This window comes from Pleurodeles waltl, chromosome 1_1 (assembly GCF_031143425.1).
Source record: "Pleurodeles waltl isolate 20211129_DDA chromosome 1_1, aPleWal1.hap1.20221129, whole genome shotgun sequence".
NCBI classification, from domain to species: Eukaryota; Metazoa; Chordata; class Amphibia; order Caudata; family Salamandridae; genus Pleurodeles; species Pleurodeles waltl.
In genome coordinates this window covers 836,167,349-836,190,640 of record NC_090436.1, presented here as the reverse complement: position 1 = coordinate 836,190,640, position 23,292 = coordinate 836,167,349, and the positions used below count along the sequence as shown (strand labels likewise).

Below are 23,292 nucleotides of genomic sequence, written 5' to 3'. Positions count from 1 at the left end.
ATGAGTGCAGATTTTTCTGCAGGTGGTCAGTATGTTGTTGACTATGTCTTCTTTTTAGAGAAACCCCTATACAACCAGATTGATACAATGCACCAAAGACAGGACCCTGAAATAGCCACCACCTGCCATGACCTTGACTGTATTACTGCCATTGCCCATGCAACAAATCCAATTATGAGACCTCTGGTTTGCAGCCATTTAGACACCTTGCAGTTAAGTTCGTCCAAGACCTTCAGGGGGATAGTGTGACCAGCACTTTGCTTCAAAGCTTGTCGAACCAACTGAAGCACATCGTGATGCAGTGCTGGAACGGCAACTCCAGCAAAAGAGGTCTGACTTGCCACCTTCCACTTTGGGCAGATGGCCACCACAAATTCTAAAAATACCACCCGTTCCACAAATGAAAAAGGGAGGAGGTCCAGCTTCCTATTGTACAAAGTGCCATTGAGTGGCTGTGATCGTAGAGTCCCTCCTGCTTAAACAAGGCCATAATTGTAGCCTGGATTTTCTTCTTTTCTGTGGCCAATGATGCAGGTGACTACTGTGAAGTAGGAGGTGGAAGACTCAATTTTCGCCTTGGGGCAATCACTGTATACTGTGGTGACTCCAGCTGACTCTCAGTTTTGTGCCATTTTGAGGTCGAAGAGGCAGGTGATGCTGGGGCACTGATGGGCAAAGGCCTGCTTTGCATAAAGATGTCACCCTCTTCTTCCTCATGACCTCCCATTGTGATTGGACTTGCTTGGACCTGATGTTTCCCAGCTCTCCTCAGCTTCAGCACAACCACATTCAGCAGTTTTCAAGGTGCTCCTCCCACCGCAGTGCATGATTTTTTTTCATATGGGTCGTTTGACCTCCACTACCTTAGTGTGACCAAGGCTTAGGTCAACAAACACTCCTGTGGCAAATGGAGCATATTGCAATGTTCTCCTCCTCCTTACTAAGCATAAAAAGTCCTAAACAGGGGAGGAGCACATTCTTAGTGTGCCAGTGCCAATGCCTGAAGATGAACTGGAGGTAGGTGGGTATGTTGTTAATTGCCTCTTAGCAGTGCATACTTCTTCAGAGATAGGAGTTGGTGCAGGTCTCAGCTGGGGCTTTACAAATATGGGAGATGGTGTTGGTACCTATTTTACATCCCTCAGAGCAGGTTGAATAGGAGGAATAATGTTGGACTCCTCTCTGACAGCTTCCACAATTACTGGCCGGTCATCGTCATCCTCCTCATCATCCACATCCATAACACTAAGGCTTTCAGGAATATATATTTTCTCTTGCCTCTCCTGGTATCTCTCATACTCTGCCACGGTCCACCCCATGTCCACATCATTATCATCATCAGAAGTGATTCTTGGAGAAAATGGTGGAGTACCCTTCCTTTTTCTTGCTGGAGATCAGGCAGCCAATGATTCTAAAAAGGAGTTTCTTGCTCAGCAGGCAGCTCAGCATCCTGTTCTGCTCCAATGTCAGTAAGATCTGCTATTGCTGACTGGGGCTGTTGTCCACTTAGCTCTGTTTCCTGAAATGACTGGGTACTACTTTGCAAAAGGGATGAATCCAATTCAACGTCACTGCTCGTCGGTGTTGTCATGATTGCAGTGGCTGCCTAACTGACAGACATGGGCTTGGGCTTAGTTGGGGGGTGGTGCTGTTAATGATGGAGTACTGCCAGTGCAGAAGGCACACGTCTCCCAAAAAAGGTTGTGGTCAGCACACCAGTGGTGGAAAGCTGCTTCTTCTCACTGGCCACTTTTTTGGCAGCACCTTTCTTAGGGGCCACCTTAAAGCTGTCAGTTGGCAGTGGCACTAAGCTGCACAAGCAGAAGAGATTAGAGGACTGGCTTCACATATTTATTGTACAGGCCTTCTGTTTGGCAGTATTGTGGGTGATGTCTCTTCTTCTCTTCTTGTGCACCTAAAAGCAAACAAGTAAAAAAAAAAATAGTGAAACATGGCATCGGTGCAGTTGGAACAAGTACAGACATAGGCAATATAATTTAGTGCGGTTGATTACTTTGGTAACAATTAACAACATTTTATCCAATCATTTTAAAGTCAAACTACAGTACCATATCATTAGTGTGCACCTATGGCAGGCAACGTGGTCTATGGGGAAATGGAATTTTCATTAAAAAATGAATGATGTTGATATGTCTGCAGTGCACCTACTTTATGGCAGGCAGGGTGTCCAGGAGGAAATTGAATCATTCCTAAAAAAAATGAATGTTGTTGTGCACCTATTGTGGATGGATCAAGACAAAATGCAAAAAAAAAAGTATGGAAAAAAACTAAAATAAAAATAAAAATAAAATAACATATTTTTAAGAAATGAAAATACAATCAAAAGATAAAATTAAAATTAAATAAAAACATAAAATAAAAAATATTACAATTAAAAAATGAAAATAAAAAACAATAATGAATTGCTGATGTTTGTATGGGAGTATGAGAAACCTAATGTGAGGCATGGAGATGCAGATGAAAAATGCAAACAAATGCATGTAATGTAAAATACTGTTAATCATAATCATATTCATAATATAGATATACTAAAATGATGCTCACGCATATTATTAAACCGATATCACATTCATGCAAGCATATGACAAAAGCACACTGGCTGGATGCACAAAATGGCCACTAGCCACATGGTCAAACAACAACAGCGCGCAAAGAGGCATGGAGAACAAAGACCGCATGCAAGCTTCTGGCAAAAGCACACTGGCTGGATGCACAAAATGGCTGCTGGCCACATGGGTCTACAAACAACATCAGGGAGCAAGGAGTATTGGGGAACAAAGAACACATGCAAGCCTATAGCAAAAGCACACTGGCTGGATGCACAAAATGGCCTCCAGCCACATGGTCAATCAACAACAATGAGTACGGAGGAATGGAGGCATGGAGAACAAAGACATATGCAAGCCTATGGCAAGGGCATACCGGCTGAGTGATTGGCTGAGTGACTGGCCTCCAACCAGATGGTCACACAACAACAGCGAGCAAGGGGGCATGGGGAACAGACAACACATGTGACCCTATAGAAAAGCACACTGACTGGAAGCACAAAATGGCCACCAGCCACATGGTCAAACAAGAACAGCAAGCAAGGAGACATGGAGAACAAAGAACAGATGCAATCCTATGCAAAAGCACACTGCCTGAATACATAAAATGGCCTCTGGCCTTATCGTCAAACAACAACAGCGAGCAGGAAGCATGGAGAGCAAAGAACACATTCAAGCATATGGCAAAAAGCAGACTGGCTGGCTGCACAAAATAGTCACTAGCCATATGGCCAAACAACCAACAATGAGGAACGAGGCATGAAGCACAAAGAACACAGTCAGGCCTGAAGATACAGATTACACAAAATGGCCCCTCGCCACTTGGCATGGACAACAAAGTCAAATGCTGCCCAATGGCAAACACACTTACACAGACACTGGCCAGGCAGAGAAGACTGAAGAAAACAATACCATTAATTCAGCAATGCAATCAAGAAGATTAAATGAGCTATAAAAATGTTACAACACACATCCTTCTATGGCATTAAATGCTATCCCATATATACACTTTTTGCAGGGAAAACATGAAATACAAACTATAGCCAACACTTTTATTATAATCCAATGCTATCTCTGCCCTAAATTATGCTTTAAAAAATGTACACCACAGAAACATTTCTTTTATGCACTGATGACTAGTACTAGGCCTACTGGTTGGATGGACCATTGGGAGACTAGACCACATAGCAAAATAAATGAATATTGCTAATGTAACAAACATGTAGATAAGGTATAACATGTTTCCTTTATAAAAGGTGAAAAATTAAATGCAAAAAAGATAACTAGCCCTCTACTGAAACTCCAGGCCACCGACTACAATGAAATTTAAAAATAAAATAAAAGTACAAAGAAATACTTGTGAATGCACTGTCAAACAAATAACACCCTTCTGCAATAGCTTTTGAACTTATTTGTGTGATATCATAAAAGCAAAGTCCTTAAATCCAAAGGTATATATCCAGCAGACAAGGAGAGTGACTCTTCCACCTCTAAATCCAAGTGAAAAGTGGCCAGGAGATGGACAAAGCACTGGAAGGAGCCTCCTAAACAGGAGGCGGAAGTTGGAGTCTCTGGGGCACTTCCTTCCTGTTGGAAAAGAAAGTTTTGAATAAGGCTCCTCACACTAAAAAACAACGTGAATGGTCCTTTGGGGAAGAAAATCCACTCAAAAACAGCTTTTCGAGGAGATTTAGCTGCTTCTTGATTAAAGAATCTTCTCGAGGTGACCTCGCAAGCAGAACTATAATGGCACCGTCGCGATCAGAAGCAGCGTGAGCGGGTGCAAAATCTCACACACGCTTGCTTGCAGCCTAAGAATATCATGGTGCTTGCAAGTGAGTGCCAAAAACAAACCTCGCACACCAAAACAGAAGGAAAGATTTCGGCTTTGCGCCGTATAGTGGAATTTGAGAAATCTGCGCTACTCTGTGTAGTGGCCAAATTCTGAAAACTACCACCTAGGACTAGTGCGTTTTCCTTTTGAGGGAACACTCTCTTCTAGACGAAGTCTAATAATCAGAGCTTCTCTGCTGTGAACAGGTATGCAGTGAACTGAATCCCAAGAAACTCTAGAAGCAAGTTAGCTATTCCATGCTCACATAGTGTAGTGCATTGACATAGTCTTTAGGGGGTTCAGTTGCCAGGAACATTCTAACCATGTTAGAAATTTTCATATTATTCTAGCTGTTAGTAGTATGCATTAGTACTGTTTTAATTATATTCTGTACTGTTATTGCTCATGTAGTAAACAAAAGGATGAGACTGATAAAATAAACACCTTTGAATATGCAGTGCCTTTTCTTAGTGCGCTGCTTGTGCATGCTATTCTAAACAATGAAATTGGATTTTGATTATCACTGCATCCCGATGCTTTTACAGTACTTCTAGTAACCCAGAAAGCATGGAAACAACCCTGAGAGGTATGTCAAAAGGGGTTTGTGGGACTATAATAACCTGGACTTTCACACTCAAGCGTTGATGCTCAGCAAACAGTATCTCATTATAAAATAAAATAAAATAAAATATATATGATTCTAATTGCAATAATGTCTGTATGCTAGTATCATGTTTACATTCAAATTCAAGGAAACAGATTCAATTATAAAGAAAGAGCCATCACCCAACATTATTACTTATATAATGGATCTCAAGCAGGTGTGCTGTGTTCCATGTGAAAAAAGGAACCAACACTTTCAAACAGTCCACAGTACATACACACAAATGCACCTAAGACAAAAAAAGACAATTGTGTTCCATAAACCACAAACCACCAAATACATTAGTCCAATTCAAGGATTCTAATAGATCCACACCTTTTCTTGAATGAGGCTTAGAAAATATAGGGTCTCATCAGAACCAACAATTTTAGGGACACCTATGAAAAAGAAATAGAATAATATTGACTATCTTGGAGTCAAATATGGCCAAAAGTACGTGTTGTAATTAATACTAATTGACACTGTACATTAATTTGTTGACTTCCATATTACACATAGAGTTAACATCTGTGGGAAACACCCAAAATGCAGAAGAACAAGAAAAAAAACTTACTCACAGAGCTGAAGAAAAGAAAAATGGGGTCTCAAAAAATAAAAAATAAAAATGAATGTGTAAATGGTATGCTGTATAACTTTTGCAATAACTCTAAGTAAAACAAACCATACTCAACCCCTCAGATGCTGAGCATGATGGAAAGAACACAGTGGGTCAAAATCAATGAAAACGCCTAAAGGGAGAAGGCAATCTTACTCCGAGCCACAATTGCCTGCTCCAAAATGAGCAGGAAAACCAGTATCCTCTCCGCTGGGACAATCTGAAAAGAGCTACAGGTAATAGCTTGACAAGCAGCACCTCAGTCAGTGTCTGAGGGAAGATTCGGGGCCCGCTGTCTCAAGACACTGACTGGCCCAGAGAGACTTTGGGGCATATTTATAATGCCCTAGCTCCACCTTGCGCCATATTAACGTCATTATTTTTTATGTTAATGTGGCCCAGCGAGGCCAAAATCCCGTGCCGTATTTACAGGGTGGCAAAATGCATGCATTGCGCCAATCTGTAACCCTTTGCGCCAGGCATAATGTATGAAAGGGGGCGTTCTCCCGTTAGGGGAGCCAGAAAAATTACGTAAGGAAATCTATGAGATTTCCTTGAGCCATTTTTAATGGCACTTTTAAGGCCTGCTCAAGAGCAGGTATTAAAAGAAGCCTTCCATTCTTTATAATGGGGCCCTATGTACTCTGCAGGAGTAGCACCAATATTTTGGCACTACGCTATTGCCTCCTACCCTGCACCATGGTGTGCCGTAGTTTAAATACAGCGCACACATGGTGGTAGTGGGGGGTGCTAAGGGGCTCAGGGAAAGTGGCGCTGCACTAGGTGCAGCTCCACTTTCCATAAATCTGCCCCCTTGGGACATGTGTGTTTCACAGTGAGGCATTAAAAGAGAAAAAGGACAAATAGATCCTAATCTCCTAGTCAGACCAGAACTATTGTATAACGAAGCTTGCATACCTCTGAGCTATAAAAAATTTAAAAAATTAGCAGAGCAAAGTTCTTGGGACACATTCAAATTTATTATCTATTATCTAGAGTATCATACCTCTAAGGTAGCACTAGCTGTATTACACACTTATGGAAACAATAGAAATGTCTCACATAATGCAATAGGAAAAAATAGGAAATCCATGAGTCAAGGACTGAACTTTAAGTTACAGTGAATGGGTTCAATTTTATCTTACCAGAAGAATGGTAAAGATTACATTGTAGTCATTGTTTTTAATTAATCCATAGTAGGTGTCATTGACTGGTATGTGGAATAATTCAAGTAGGTGTGATTTACCATAAATTGTTTATCCTAGTCAGTAAGGTTCAATACAGAGGGGCCTCCCATTCTGAAACGAAGACCAAATTGTCTTTTACCTTTCCTAATCAAATACTATGGAATTTTTTATGAACCACAAGATCGGTGTTTTATCAAAATAGCAGTAAAGAACAACCAAAAAATAGAAACACAGCAAGATGCCCATCAAGCACTCAACCACCAATAGATGTGCATGATATGTTTCAGTAGATAAAGGTTTTAAGTTAATTACCCAACTCAACATTTAATAGAGGTATATAGAGATATTCAGGTTATTAACAGTTTGACTTGCCCTGTATTCCATCCACAGTTTCCATATCTTTTGTGGGCACCCCATGAGCCATCTACATGGATTTTTCTAAGATCCTGCAATGGTCCAACCCTGAGTACTATTTGGAGGTGGTCGGAGCTTCTGTCACCCTCAATTTCCGGGCTACATATCTTTTAGTTACAACCAGGCCTAATTCCCCCTAACAGTTCTGTTTAAACTTAGCTCATCTAAGATATTAGGTGTAACTGTAGGGGACTTAGGAAAATGACAGTCCCAAGACCCTGGGCATGCACCCTACCAATGTCTTCCAGCTACCTTAAAAAACCCCTGCAGTGCCATGCTGTGTTCAGGAAGTTACCAGTTGTTGCTCAATAACTCAGTCATTGCAGGGGTGATTCTCTTTCCATCCCACAGATTCTGGAGATAGCTATTTTTCTAAGTGCCTTTAAGATGGACTGCCAGTCCACTTCCTCCCATGTGCCCAGGCATGTCTTGCATGATGCATCAGAGCCTGAAGAATGTCAGATGTCTTTAACACTAATATTTTGTAGACACATGAGAACTTTTTGTCAGGCAGTTCAGAAATGGTGAGCATCACCTCTACTAGGTTGAATGATGGAGTGGCATTTAAGGTGGTCAAATAAAGTGGCAGTGCATGACAGATCTGCAGATAGTAAAAGAACTGTGTCCAAAGTAGCCCAAATTCTTACAGACAAAGTAGAAAAATATGTTATGTTTTTTATAGTTGCAAATTAGAATGTATCCCATCCTTAAAGCCTTCTAGAGTCATGACCTGAATAGCCCTTCCCAAAGTAGAAGTTTGTTGGGTTAGTTTCATCCAGTCCATCACATCAAGTGCTTAGTTTCACCCCAGTTCTAGAAGCAGTGCTTCATTTGAGCAGGTGGGGTCCAACAGCATTCTTTTTTGCGAACAGGGACATATTTTTCATTAACAGACATTGACCCAGAACAAGAGCGTGAATAGCAGAAAAGGGGGAAAAAAGAGACAAAAGACAGAAAGACAGAGACAAAGGGAGAAGGCAGGAATGAGGAAGAACCTGCAAGATTAAAATAAAGGGGCAAGAAGTATGGAGTAGTAAATGAAAGAGGCATGAGGTGTAATCAAGATTAGACAGTTCTGGTATTTAACAACCTCAACACTCAGCCACAGCTCTGCCATGCTTCTAAAAAACTATTTGAGCCATTTTCCAAACTAAGCACTGTGAGGTAGCTGGCAAGGTACCCATTGATGGAAGCTCCCCTATGGAAGGTGTAGTAGGTTACCTTTCCTCATCGCCCACCTTTCACTGTTATACGCTAGGTCAGCCTTTGTAGCAAAAAAGCTAATCATTTATGACTATGAAGTGTGACACCCTATAGTAAGCCAGGTATTTTAAAGGCTGAGTCCTTCATCATATGGAGATTTGTAGCATTTGGCAATACTCACTTTTTAAATCTGATTCTTTCTACAGAAAGACCATGATTCTGAAGGTAAAGCAGTTAAATAGCCTGGGTAGTGGAATACGTAGGATATGTTGAAGTAAGTTTCATATTGACCTGTACCACCCTCCCCATTAGGAATAGTAGCAACCATGAACTCAGCAAAAGGTCTCTGAGAGGAGATACATTACCCTCCCACACCCTTAATGCACTGTTGGAAATTAATATTCCTAGGTACCATATCTTATCTGTCGCCACTCCTAACTATGACCAAGCAACCCTCTCATCCTACACTCTTTAGTCTCCCTATATGTTAGATTTCATCTAGTTACATTGTAATCCTGAGTAGATTGAGTCGATTCTGAAATAAGTCAATATCTCCATTACTCCATTCTGGGCCACTAAGGTATATCAAAAGGACATCAGGATATAACCATACCCTGTCTTCAACCTCTGAAGGCCATTTAAATCCCACAAAACCATCATCCCACCTGAGCTTTCTGGCCAATGACGCCATGGACATTACAAATATAAGTGGTGGTAAGGAGCACTCCTGTTGCGTCCTCTACTGTATGACAAAACAGTAAAAGAGTTTATTAGACCATATTCTTAATAAGGACTGCATGTTGAGTTGGTGTATATCAAGAATTAAGGTTTGGTTGCTCTTGGAGTTTAAACAATTATCCCAACTTAGGTTGTCAATTGCCTTTTTAAATAAATTTGGAGGGAAACAAGTGATATGCAAAGTCGCCCTGCCAGCACCAATGCATTATTAAGTGGACAAATATAGGATCTTGTCATCCGATGGGGAATAAACCACTTTTTTTCATAGTGTACCAATGAGTAAATCACCACTGTCAAGAGGTTAAATAGGATTTTGGAAAGCATTTTCCACTTCACATTAATGAGACAGATCAGTATATAAGAGTCACTTTGCTTCAGCAGTCAACTCCTGTTTTGGTATTGCAATGATAACTGCCTCTCTTAAATCTTAAGGCAATGGTTACTCCTCCGTAGAGGCAATATATAATTCTAATAAATTCAAGTGGTGCTAGTAGGTCAGACCAAGGCTTAAAAAATTCCACAAAAAGCCGGTTTGGTTTCCTCATTCTTCCTAGCCAATCACTTCTGAGACCTCCTCAACCCTAGGTCTTTTTTGAAGAGATATTGATCCTCATCTGAAAGGACTCTAATCAGGAGACCATTGAGGAAAGCGCTCATGCCCCTACCCATGGCATTTGGCCCTAGTTCATACAATGATCAATTGAATTTGGAATACAATTCAGTGGTAGCTGTGGAGTCTATGATCAGCTCTCCTTTTTCATCTTTGTGTCCTTCCACGAGACACTGTCAATTCTCTTGATAAGCCAATGTAGTATAGTTTGCTTGCCTTTTTTCAGTGGTCATTACGTCTGTTGGGAGACCATTCAGACTTTTTTCACCTTTTGATTGAGAGCTGGAGATATTGCAGTTTGGCAAATTCAATCTGTTAGAGAGGCTGCAGTCCCATGTCGCCTGTCAAGGCCAAGAATGTTGATTCTCCCTTATTTGTCTTGATGAGCAATGCAATGTATATGATGGTTCTGCCCCTATGACGGACTTTTAAGTTTCCCACACCTCCATTGGATAGTTCACTGACCATATATAATTCTGGAAGTATTGTTTGGGCCTTCCTTCAGGAACTCCCTGGGTTCTGTGTTTAGCTATCACCATCTGTTAGGCTGTCACAAGGTACTGGGTCAAATTCTTTCTGATCATCGTTCTCACTGAAGCATGGTCTCTCTCATATTTGCCTGAATCTTGTGGTTGATCTTCTAATAAACTGGATTTCTAAGTTAAATAAGTTAAAATTTATAAATGGTAAAACCCACAAATTGTTTTTAAACTTGTGGAGGTAGTCAAGTTTACATGGTATTTAGCACTTATGTAATCATGGGGAATGAAACATTTTCTAGCTAACGTAACAGAAAGTTTAAATCTATTAGGGACACGGAGGTGAGGATTAGGCATAATAACTTCCTTCACTTTAGAGCCATGACAGTATAAACATTAATAACTAAATTTCCCATGAACTCTTGTGAAAGGAAAAACAGTTCATCCAATCAGAGCAGCACCGCCTCCTATAAGAACCAGTGAGGACCATCTTTCTTTGTGTGACAACAGCCGTATTGCTTTTCTCAATCCTGCTTGTTAGAGTCCACTCCTAAGAAAAACATCAGAAGCTTAAAAACCAAGAACTTATGAACCTGAAGTCAACAATATAACCTTATATTAGCCTCAAATATCTCTTGAATAACTATTATCACATACAGTAGAACTTCAAACAACATTATCAGAGCAATCTTGTGTACCATCGGGCGGGTTTAAGAATTCTAATCATTTTCAAGGGAGGGCTAATCCTCATCTCTGTGTCCTTAATAGAATTGAAACTTTCTGTTGCGTTAGCTAGGAAATTATTCATTCTATGTCAGGACCCAGAGGTGAGGATTAGGCTGGTTTAAAGCTTATCTACCACTAGAAACTGGTAATAGGTTAAAAATAAAACTTTTTAAAAGTGGAAACGGAAGACGAGTCTGCTGCATTAAGAATATCCTCCAGTTTGGCCCCCAAAGAGAAGGTTTCAATGCCATGGCACCTCTCACCGAATGAGCTATAAAACGGGAAACACCAATGCCTGCTTCCTGCATTGCCCATTTGACCCATCTAGCAACTGTAGTGGAAGACACCACTCTATGAGGTTTAGTAAGCACAATTAAAAACTGACATTCCCCAGGGGGATGAAGGTCCTCTGTCATATCCTCATACGCCTTAATTGCTTTGACAACACACAATTTTGGAACCTCTGGCAAAGATGGATAGGAAACCATCTTTGAATTATTCTTTGTTCTTCAGGTAATATAAAAGGTAACCCCTTCTGGGGTGAAAACTCTAACTGTTATGTCCTGAGCTCTCACATCCAATACTGTTCAGCACAAAATAAGACATAACGAGGTGGCCAACTCAGAAGATAACTGTTTTCGTGATAAATACTGATTGGAATACCACAACTTAAACCGATTGTGTACCTTATTCATGTTCCAGAAGGTGGAGTATCTGGGTTCCTGCAGAACAGACAGCTTAATACCCTGCAAACGCTTGCAGACTAAGGGGTGCTCCCCAACTGAGTGACCCTCTACAGCAAGGTGCCCCATGGAGATGGCCGACCTGAATGTATTAATAGATCTATACTCCATACCTTTGGAAGCTAGCATCACCAAGAAATTCCATATATGGACAACATCCACTCCCATGGGATCCACTTGCTGGAGAAACCAACTCAACCATCGAGATGAGGCGGACCGGTGTCTTTTATTTGTGCTGTCCGCCCATGCCTTGGCAAGAAAAGTGGCAGTTTCTTGTGAAACTCCTGGGACATTCAAGTTTTCCCGGTAATCTGTCATGCCATTAGACACAGGGAGCCTTTCAGGACCAGATGATGTGGATTGCCCTGGGGTTCCAGGAGCACAGTAGGAAATAGCGGTTGGGAGATTGGAGAATCCCAAGGACGTTCCATCAGAACTAGGAAACAAACTTGCGACCTCCAACTTGGGGAAATCAGCACCAGCTCCGCTTGTTCCCTCCAGACTTGCATGGAAACTCTCATTATTATTGTAAATGGGGGAAACGCCTACTCTGATACCTTGCTTCAATCCAGGCGAAATGCATCTGTGAACATCGCTTCTGAGTCCAGATGCCATCTGCAATACCTGTCTAACTGACTGTACAGCCGGGAGGCAAACAGGTCTATTGAGAAAGGAACCCACCAGTCTTGAATCTGAAGAAACACTTCTGGATGAAGCTTCCAGAGGCTGGTGTCCCTTCAGTGGCGTGATTGCCAGTCTACCACCTGATTGATAATCACTGGAAGATGTGCCACCTATACCGAGATCCGATTGGCCAGGCAATACTTCCAGAACATCCAGGCTAAGTGTGACAAGGTCTTTGACCTAGTCCCCCCAATCGGTTGACGTAGCAAACTGCCGCCACATTGTTCATTTTGAGGAGAACACAGCATTGCACTTTCCCTTTTTTTCCAGCATTTGACTGCTAGTTGATATGTAAAGTCTGCTCTGCAGATGACCAACTTCCTCCTTTGAAAAATTCTCTGCAGCGAGATCCCCAACCCAAACTGCTGGCATCCAATTCTATGACCAGATCGGGCCTGTAGCAAACGATCGTTCGACTATTGCAAGCCTCCATGTGAGCGATCCACCATTGCAACTCATCTCTTGCTTACTTTGAGAGGGGAATGGACTGGGAATAAGTGAGACTGCATTGCAGGTGGGATATTTTGAGGCATTACAGCTCCCGGTAGTGCAATGGACCGGGAAAGATGGCCTGGATGGAGGATGAAAGGAGACCGACGATCCGCGCAAGATGCCTCAAAGAAATCTTTGGCATGGCTAGAGTCCATCGCAGCTTGTCCCTGATCCTGGACAATTTCTGTGGCAGAAGACTGAGAGTAGCCTGAACTAAATCCACTATGAATCCCAGGAATTGTATGGACCTGGACTGATGGAGGACAGACTTTGTCTTGTTGATCACAAAACCTAGAGACTCTAGCAAGTCAATCGTCCACTGCAGGTGATGAGACAGACTCACCGGACATTGATTTGTGATAAGAAGATCATCCAAATATATAATGAGACGTACCCCGCAGACCCACAGATGCTTGACCACCAGTTTTAGCATCTTTGTGAAACACAAAGGGGCAGAAGACAGCCCAAAAGGGAGAGCCATGAACTCGAATATCTGTATGCTCCACTGGAACTGGAGAAAGCGACGATGAGGAGGAAAGATGGGAATTGTTAGATAAGCATCTTTCGGGTCCAGGTGGACCATCCAGTCGTTCATCTGCAGGAGGTCTCTGAGAAGATGGATACCCTCCATTTTAAAGTGGCACTAGACCAGAAACTCATTGAACTCTCTTAGGTTGTTGACTGGCCATTGGCCACCCTCTCCCTTTTCCACCATGAAAAGGTTGCTGAGAAAAACACCAGGGTGAGGGGTGGAGTGGACAATTGCGCCTTTCCGTAAAAGCTGTGTGATATCGGACTCCACCAACTCCGATTACTCCAGAGAAAAAGTTAGTGGAATCAGTTTTATGAGCTGTTGTTGAGGAGCCCCATAAAATTCTATCTGGAAGCCCTGGACCGTCTGAAGGACCCAGGCATCCGACAAGAGGGCTTGCCAAGTGTAGAAACTGAGCTTATCTGCCCCCAACTCTAAACCCTTCTGAATTTTGGATCCTTTTCTTGGAGAGTGTTGTAGGTGCCACCACCTCTGGAAACCTCCTCTAGCACCCCGCCATGGGGGGTAGCTTCTCTTGGGATAGAAACTCCTGAATCTGGCCTTGTCCTGCCACTGTCCTTGATGGTAATCTGCACCTCTTGTGGGGGCTTGTTGCACACCTCGGCCGGTCAAGCACCCCATACCACAACCGGCTGCTGCGAAAAAAAGGGGAGTAACACTCTCCTGATAGAGGACTGGGCTTTGTCCAATGAGGTGAATGTGTTCACAAATTTGCCCAGCTCACGGACAAAGGGATCACCCAAAACATTCCCCTGGGCAAAAGGACCAGCCTCAATAGTAGCTAGCTCCCCCAGTTTGTGATCGATCTTTATTAAGAGGGATCTCCTGCGCTCTGTTGATATTGCTCAATTGGCATCACCCAGAAAGATGATAGCTCTCTGAGCCCAGTTAGATAATGCGTCCAGAGCTATTAGGGAGTCTGACACCTTTGCATGCAAAGCCATATCCAAAATCTTTGTCAACGGCCCTGCTATGTCTAGGATTTTATCCTGGCATGCGCCAGGATTGATCGATCCCTTTCTTTGGATCTTTGATAAACTTGGCCAAGAAAGTGGCTATCTTAGAGTCTATCTCTGTGGTGTGGGCTACCTTGCCTTCTAGGGAAGGTCTTGGGCCTTCTGTTCGAAGACAGCTTCGAACCTCCTTAACCAGGGGTTCGCACAGTCTAGCTGCCATATACGCATCTACCTTGGGAGTTGGGCACCATTCCACAGAACATGGGTGTACCAGCTCGTCTGGGTCGAGCAAGTCAGAAGTGGAGGTGACCACTTCCTCAGCTCCATGGAGGGAATCCCCAGATGGAGTGGGTAATGAAGATGGACACCAAGGTCTGCTATGGTATGCGTCGCCATTCAATGTGTTAGGGGAGTCATCCCCATCTGTGCAGGCATGCGGGGAGGAACGAGGAGGGGAAGAATCTTGGGGATTGGCAGGGGACCCTGCATCTGGTGGGGTCACTTGTAAGTCCATAAAGGCTCTTTTAAGGTGTGCAAATGCCTCCTTATCCACCCCTGCCTCCTCTGGATGCTTGCGTTTGGCTTCAGGGTTAGAGTTGTTCTGCTGCCCCGGAGGTTTAGGGACCAAAGGTCCAGTAGATTCTTCTCTTGGATTAAGGGCTATGTGGCATTGTGCATGCAGTTGTTCTATTCTCTTCTCCAGGGGTGCCACCAGCTGTGTGACAACTTTAAAAAATGAGCTATCGATTACCCTACAGAATTCATCATCAATTGGCAGGTAAGTAACCCCCTCCTCCTCCACATAGGACTCTTGAAAGCCCTCCTTAATGATTATTATGGCTAATCAAGTAAGGTAAGGTAAGCAAAAGCCAGGTCAGGCAGTGCCAGACAGTGAGGGGAGGTAATAGGAGACAGCAATGCCCAAAACAGGTGGAATCATTCCTAGTTATAGACCCAGGGACAGGGTTTTTGTAGGCCTCTGGACCTCTACCCACTTTACTATTGGACTAAGCCACCTTGGATGAGTCCCATTAAAATCTCTGCTTGCAGGTGATCCTACCCACATCGCAGTTGTTATTCTCCAGGTGGTGGCTTCCATTTTTCTTTATATTTATTATTTATTGGCCCAAAGAGTATCACTCGCAGTCCCCGTTCAATTTGAGCATGGTCAAGTCTTACCAAGCGAGGTCAACTTACTAAGCACAGGCCCCCAGTGGTGCTTGGAGCCGAACAAAATGTACTAGCGAAGCACAACAATTTTTTCTTACTTTCTTATTTCTAAAGTATTGATAATCTAAAAGTCAAAGAGCCAAATATGACTATATAATTAATAAATTGTGATAAACTGTCCACAATCCATATACATTCATATATTATTGACCTCAAGCAATGTAGGTTCTCATAATTTTATATAATGAAAATATTTATTTCAAAAGTTGGTGGCAATGATAAATAACATACAACACAAGACCCCTACAGTAGACAACCAATCAACATAAAAGACATAATGTAAATAGATACAATAAAAGTCCATAATCTAACACAGAAATAAACTATGAGTCAAGGACCGGATGATATTTTGTTGAATCCACATGTAACATCAGCCTTGGAGCCGGGCTGAAAGATCCAATGGCCGCATAGGAACACAAACACTCCTGCAGCTGTGACAGGTAATGGTTTGATTTAACTTAAAAATCAGGTAAGCACAGCAATAGAACACAATACAACCGCCATTATGCCACTGCAATCCTTTGCGTAGCATTCGATGCCGCCTTCTAAAAGCACACACATTCATAATCGTAAAGGTGCACTTATCTTAAGCTACTGGATCAGTGAAGAAAGCGGGGGATAGATGGTCCTCACTGGTTGTTATAGGAGGTAGTGCTTCTCCGAATGGATGAACTGTTTTTTCTTTCCCAAGGGTTCATGGGAAATGTAGTTATTAATGTTTATACTGTCATGGCTGCTGGAATAAAGTGAAGGAAGTTATTATGCCTATTTGTCACTTCCGGGTGCTGATATACAATCAGACTCTTATTTTTATATTTTCTTAAATACGTCATATTTTTTTATTGGGCATATATCATCATCATATCCCTTACAGACTTAAATTTTACATCTAAAGATTCTAATTTTCTGCCTTTGCAGTTTTATATGGAATTTTCATTCACACCCATTTAAAAACAATATACTGGCAGTGTCACGTCAGCTAAGAAGAGGAATGCTAACAAGAGATCTGCTGTTTTTTGGCTAGGTTTGCACTAAAGAAATTCCAGATACATACAAAATGACCATAACTATAAAAAGCTATCTGAGAATAAAAACACTGGAGAAGGATTACATAAATATCTCTTTAGCACAATGCCTTAAAAGTCTGCTTCAATGTACAAATATACTAAATTACTTAGTAAGTAGACCAAGTTAACTTCTGGCATACTGCCTGAAAAACAAATGGAGCAAACTATGGGGGTCATTACGACCCTGGCGGACGGCGGTAATTTGGGCAAAGGTACTGCCAACAGGCTGGCGGTACCTTTCCCCAAATTATGACAGTGGCGGTTTGGCTCAAGCCAAACCGCCAATGTACCACTCCGTCTGCCTGGGTGGTAACAGCCGCTGGCTGGAGACTTCGGTCTCCAGCCAGGCGGCCCTCACAATCCCACCCTCAGATTATGACCCCGCCTACCGCCATGGTGTTCGTGGCAAACCTACCACCACGAAAACCATGGCGATAGGCACTATCAGTGCCAGGGAATTCTTTCCCTGGCACTGATGGGGGTCTCCCCTGCCACCCTGCCGCTCCCCTGAGTCCTCCCACTCCCGAACCCCTGACATCAACACACCCACACGCGCACATATACACACTCATACACACATGCATACCCACATCCACCCATGCATGCACAAATACATACCCACACTCCGCAACACACACTAACATACATTGTCGCACACACGCATTCACAACACACAACACACACATACACTCACAATCAGTCATTCACTCATGCATTCCATATGACTCACACCCTCATGCACACATCCAAAAACAGACACACACACACCCCCACACACACAACACACCCACACACGCACACAACACCCCCTACCCCCTCTCCTGTCAGAGACCCCAACTTACCTGCTTTCAGGGGGTCCTCCAGCAGGAGACGGGACGCTGCGTCCACAAGCAAAACACCACCGGGCCGTATCATGGGACATGATAAGGTAGGCGGTGTCTTGCTGGTGTGGCACTGTTTACCACCGTCCGCCATGACCGTCGACAGAATTCCACCAGCCTTCTGGCGGTATTCCGTCTACGGTCATAATGCGGTTGGCGGCTGGTAGCCACGGCGACGTATGTTGGCGGCTGTCGCCGTGGCGGTAGGCGGCATTTGCCCTAAATATTTTGTGCCGGTCACTGCTTCAGTAAAACATTTACTGAAAGTGTTTATACCATGGCAATTTTGTAGACAGAGCATGCACAGTGTATTGTGAATTACCACTAGAATTCAGTTCTAAATATTTGGGTATCTTCACACCTCTCAGAAAATATATTTACACCCCAGAGTCATAAAAAAGAAAATTTTCTTAAAACGAAACCATATTGCAATGAACTCTCTTAAAACTAAAACATGCTATGGCCCTGATCATCTGTCTGTAAATGTATATTTTCAATTTAGTATCCTTCTCTTTTTTATCTCAACTAATCTGTTATTTCATTTAGAGTAGTTTATCTGCAAGTTTTACTTCAACATTTATGCTAATACTTCCCCTGAAATGTGAAATTCACTCATTTAAATTGTTAATTGTAATTGCAAAATATTTGCAAAACAGGCTGGTCAAGAACTTCAAACCTTCCTTCATATCTAACTGCATTTGATCTAATGGAGTTTTTACGAGGTTTTTCTCAATCTGTAATACTAGACAACTGTGCAAAGTACTAGGAAATGGCAAATAGTTGCTATGAAAGTGTTTGAAAGAAGTGGGTGGCACATTTAACGAAAACCTTGAATAGCCTGATCTAGCACATTATGGCCCTCATTCTGACCTTGGCGGTCTTTTCGCAAGACCGCTGAGTTACCGCCGCGGTGAAGACCGCCGACCGCGGCGGTGTGCCGCTGTGCGCATTCTGACCGCTGGGAGCGTTCCGCCGGAAAACCGCCAGCAGCCACACTGGCGGTCGGCGGGAAAGTGGAGACTGGTCAACCTCCACCGCCACGCCAGCAGAACACCGCCCACAGAATTACGACCCACATTTCCGTGTGGCGGTCTTCTGTTGGCGGTCTTCTGTTGGCGGTCACGTCCCTATGGCTCCCGTCGCCTCCCGGAGGACCAACGCACAAGGTAAGTTGATCGTCCGTGAGGGGAGGGGGTGGGGGGGTGTTGTGTGATGTGGGCGTGCATGGGGGTGTGCGTGGGAGTGTGTAGAGGGGGTGTGTGAGTGCGTGTATGCGGGCGGGGGGTGCTGCTGTGTCTATGGGTAATGTGTGCTGTTCGGCAGGTGCGCATGTCGGCATGTATGTGTGCGGGTATGTGTCCCCGTTGTGTATGTGTGTGTAGGGGGTGTGTATATGTGCATGTTGGGGGTGTGTGCATGTCGGGGTACATGTATGTGCATGTCGGGGTGGGGGTGGGGAGGGGGTTCGTACCACCTCTGGGGGGTGGCAGGGGGGTGGAGGGTGTGGGGGGAGGACTCGGGTGGGTAGTGGGGGGTGGGGGAGACCCCTATCAGTGCCAGGGAAGGAATTCCCTGGCCCCGATAGTGCTTACCGCCATGGTTCGCACGGCGGTTCCCGCCCGCAAGAAACCGCGGCGGTAGGCAGGGTCATAATACCCTTGGCGGTCTTGGGACGACCGCCGGGCCGGAGTGCGCAAACTCCAGCCCCGCGGTCATGACCGCCGTGGCGGTCGGAGTGGAGAAGTAGCGGTCGGTCGCGGCGGGGACCGCCGCGGTCAGAATGCCATTTTTAATACCGCCGGTCTGTTCGCGGTCCGACCGCCGTCTCTCCGCCGACCGCCAGGGTCAGAATGAGGGCCTATATCATAATGAGTGTGCTGTGTGTTAACCCAGTGACATGTATCTTTGTATACCGCATGTCCTCAGTAATTTGATTTAACCTGGTGAATAGCTCAAGATTGCTCTGTATCCCCTTTTGTTTTTTCCACAATTGAGTCTCAAGGTTAAATAAGAAACTTAAAGGAATTTGAAAACAAATGTTAGTGTGTGTCTGCCCATGCCGATTACATAATTTATATATTAGATCAGTGGTTCCCAACCTTTTGACTTCTGTGGACCCCCACTTTATCATTGCTGGAGCCCGGAGACCCCCCCCATTGAATCATAATTGAAATCCGGGGACCCCCCACTGAGTCATTACTGGAAACTGAGGACCTAATCTCTTAATAATATTTAATTTTCTGTGCAGTCGCGGACCCCCTAAGGAGGCTTTGCGGACCCCCAGGGGTCCCAGGACCACAGGTTGGGAACCACTGTATTAGATCCCAAATTTTCTACAACCACTTCATGAATTTAATTTATATTTGCTCTTGTGTCATATGCTAAACAAGAAAAGAACTCAAGTTAACAATCTAACTGTTACTTGCTTGAAAGATGACATCTAGAACAATGGCTTGAAATGCTGAGCAAACGAAGGGTAATAACTCAGTTTATTTTTGTTAGGTCTTTCTCAGACACCTTGAAGATCAACACAGAAGAGATCATGATGCCAAACTCCTAAATCTCAACGGAGCAGAATACATATATTTCAGCATACTTTGCAGCATATTCTGAGTACCACATACTGTTCAAAGTGCCACTTTCATCTAAGGCTTACCTTTATACCAAAGCTGTGCAGCAGCGCTTAATAATGTCAAGAAAATAATACATTAACATGCAGAATTAATGTGCAGGCTTAAACGGAAAATATATGTGCTTTAACGTAAAAATTGTAGTAGGCAACCATATTTCCCTGTACTAGGTCTCAATGGTTAAAGCAATACTATTTATCACGCTGAAATGATTAAATAAGTGTAGATCAGCATAAAGTGTTTAATTTTTTACCTTCCCATGAACATGTTTTTCATAATAAACAGAAGCTATATAAAATATTTTATTTCTGTTCCTGCAGATATGTCTACTTATACAATGACCTCTGTTAGCAAATGAATAGACTTGTTATTTAGAAAGATAGAGATTAATATTCACATACAGAAATGTAGTTTTGAACAGAAGAATGAATCATGAGAACAAACCAGATCAGTAGCTAGTTGATTACACATAGTTGAAGTATTGAGTGTTGCCATCTGAAGTTCCAGTGTTCCTGTGAGAAGATGGGAAACCAAACCGTTCTCATGAGAGCCATCAAAAGCTGATTAGCTGACTGAAGAAAGTAGACACCTCGAACTGCAACATTGAAAATATGTGCTGTTTATATCAATGCATGTTCCTAGGGCAGGTTGCCTCTCATTTGCCCCATTCCCCTCATGGTCCATTTTCATGCCTGTGTTAGCACATTGCTCTGAGGCTCTACTGGGTTTCTTGAACCTCTTTTGATGAGAAGTTATGCTTTGACTGCATAGTAAATTATTGAGCTGTTATTTGATGCTGAAGCTTTATGCTTATTAGTCTCTCTCTTGAATTCAAAACTCTTTATGGGTTTGCGCTGACACCTTTTTTCTCTCCCATTCTTAGAGTAGGGATTCTGTCCTTTATGGAATGCTCTTAATGCATATATAACGACCGATTGATTGCTTATTGTGATTATTGACAAAAAGAATGACTGATATTGATAAATCTATATGCTGATTATAATAAAGACTAATTACAAAGATCCATTGGCCTTTGAGTAACAGGGTTTTTTTCTTCCTGATGGGAGGAAAACCTTTCTCATAAATCAATAACTTAACTAAGATTCCCGGTCCAGCAGCAGTTTATTAAAAAGCCAAATAGTTGCAATATCTGTGTTATTTATAGGCTGTAGTGTGACCCATTTTACCACCTACACATCAGAAATGTATATTTGAAACTACGTTTTCAGTGGTTAACTCATAAAAAGAACTGACCTGATGAGCACCCATTTAACTTCTAACATCATGCCCAACCATTAAGACACGAACATCAAGACAATACTCAGGTGATCCTATAAAATAGGGTCTCTCACAGGTCTTTGGGGTGATGTAAATACTGCATTTTCAGGACTGGCACTGAATCAACATTTACAAGTTTGGGTCAGAAACACTGTATTTGATGACAAAATGTTTTAACAGTCTTTTGTGTATTTCACATACTTGAGGACTTCCAGTTTCTGCTTCATCTTCCATGGTTTATTTCTTATTGTTGCAATCAATTTCTTCTTCTCTTCCACTGCTTCTTTTAACTTGTCCATTTCTTCCTCTGTAATTTCATCTTCCTCAGATTCAGAGTCCGAACTGCAAGAAATAGATATAATGGCTGTCTTAAACTGTCTGTTTTGCAGGTGTTCCATTACATTGTATGGATATATTTTCAAATAGAAAACTCTTTCATCTTTTTCCACCAAAAATATTTTAAATGACCATTGTTTATTTGTGTTCAACCCTATTGCTGCTAGGCCCTCGTCCCGCCCCTGTTTGGGCTATTTGCGATAGTTTGTGCTTGGGCCTCCATAACTTGCTGTCCACATAAGCTATCCTCACCAAATTTGTGTCCTTGTTTCCCAACATCCTGGGGATTCTAAAGGTACCAAGCTTTAGAAATTCCCCTGGAGGACGCCAAGAAATTAGCAAAAATATAACTACATTTTGTTTTTTTAGGGGGTAAAAATGGGAAAAAGTGCTGCAGAAGAAAGTTACTTTTTTCCTGTGAATAGCATCAGTGAAAGATTTTCAGTACTATAATCACCATCTTCAAAGATTTTGGGAACAGGCAGAAAATCAAGGGCCAGATGTATGATTGTTTTTAGCAGTCGCAAACAGAGATTCGGCCTACTTGCCACTGCTAAAATGGCCTCTGGCATGTACAGACCATACTTTGCGAGTCGTAACCTATTACCGACTCACAAACTTGGGTTGGCGAGTTGATATTAGGAAGGGGCAAGCGGAGGGCGTCCCTTCCTAATAGCAAGTCATAGGGGGATGTATAATTGTTTTGCGACTGGTCTGCGGTTGCAAAACAATCGTAGTTTACCTCCTACTTAAAGTAGGTGCTAAGCCAGTGGCAAATGGGAAGGGGCCCGCAGGGTTCCCCCTTCCCATTTGTGAATGGTAGCGAAGAAAAAAAATTAAGCGCTAGCAGTGTCCCATAGACCACTACCCTTAAAAAATAAAACAGAAATGTTTCATTTTTCTTTTTGAAACGCATCCTGTTTTCCTTTGAAGAAAGCGGCTGCATTTTTTTTTTAAGTTGCTTTATTTATAAGCAAACACAAACATGGTGGTCTGCTGTCCACAGCAGGCCACCATGCGACCTGCCTCATGAATATTAATAAGGCAGTGACCTGCTTTAGGCAAAACTGCTGGTTTAGGGATGACAACACTTTTGTTTGTAGATTACTAGGCCTATCCAACGACAAGTCACAACTGTCGGCCCAACCCTCCCGGCTCACAAGCAGTACCTCACCAAAAACTCAAATGGTGGAAGGTGATTTGTGGCAGCCTGTAGGCAAGGACTCAAGAGTACAACATCTCAGGGGAGTCGTGGTTAAATGGAGATTACCCTTTTCTCACATGAGCAACAAGTCTCGTTCAGACACAGGTAATGAAGGAGATGATGTAAAGTTTTCAATAGGTTTTTATTAACAAGACTGGAATCTACTGTAAATTGCATGGGCTGCAATGATTAGGATAGTGAACAATGCAAGAAACAGAATT

General features: G+C 42.9%; 1 protein-coding gene across 1 annotated transcript in view; it reads right to left on the bottom strand.

The window, feature by feature from the left end:
* The window catches only part of TMC1 (transmembrane channel like 1), a 372,520-nt gene that overhangs the window by 333,858 nt on the left and 15,370 nt on the right, over positions 1-23,292 (bottom strand). The window contains exon 3 of the mRNA XM_069242288.1: positions 21,733-21,873. Coding sequence (XP_069098389.1) covers positions 21,733-21,873 — 141 coding nt within the window. The remainder of the gene's footprint in view (positions 1-21,732; positions 21,874-23,292) is intronic.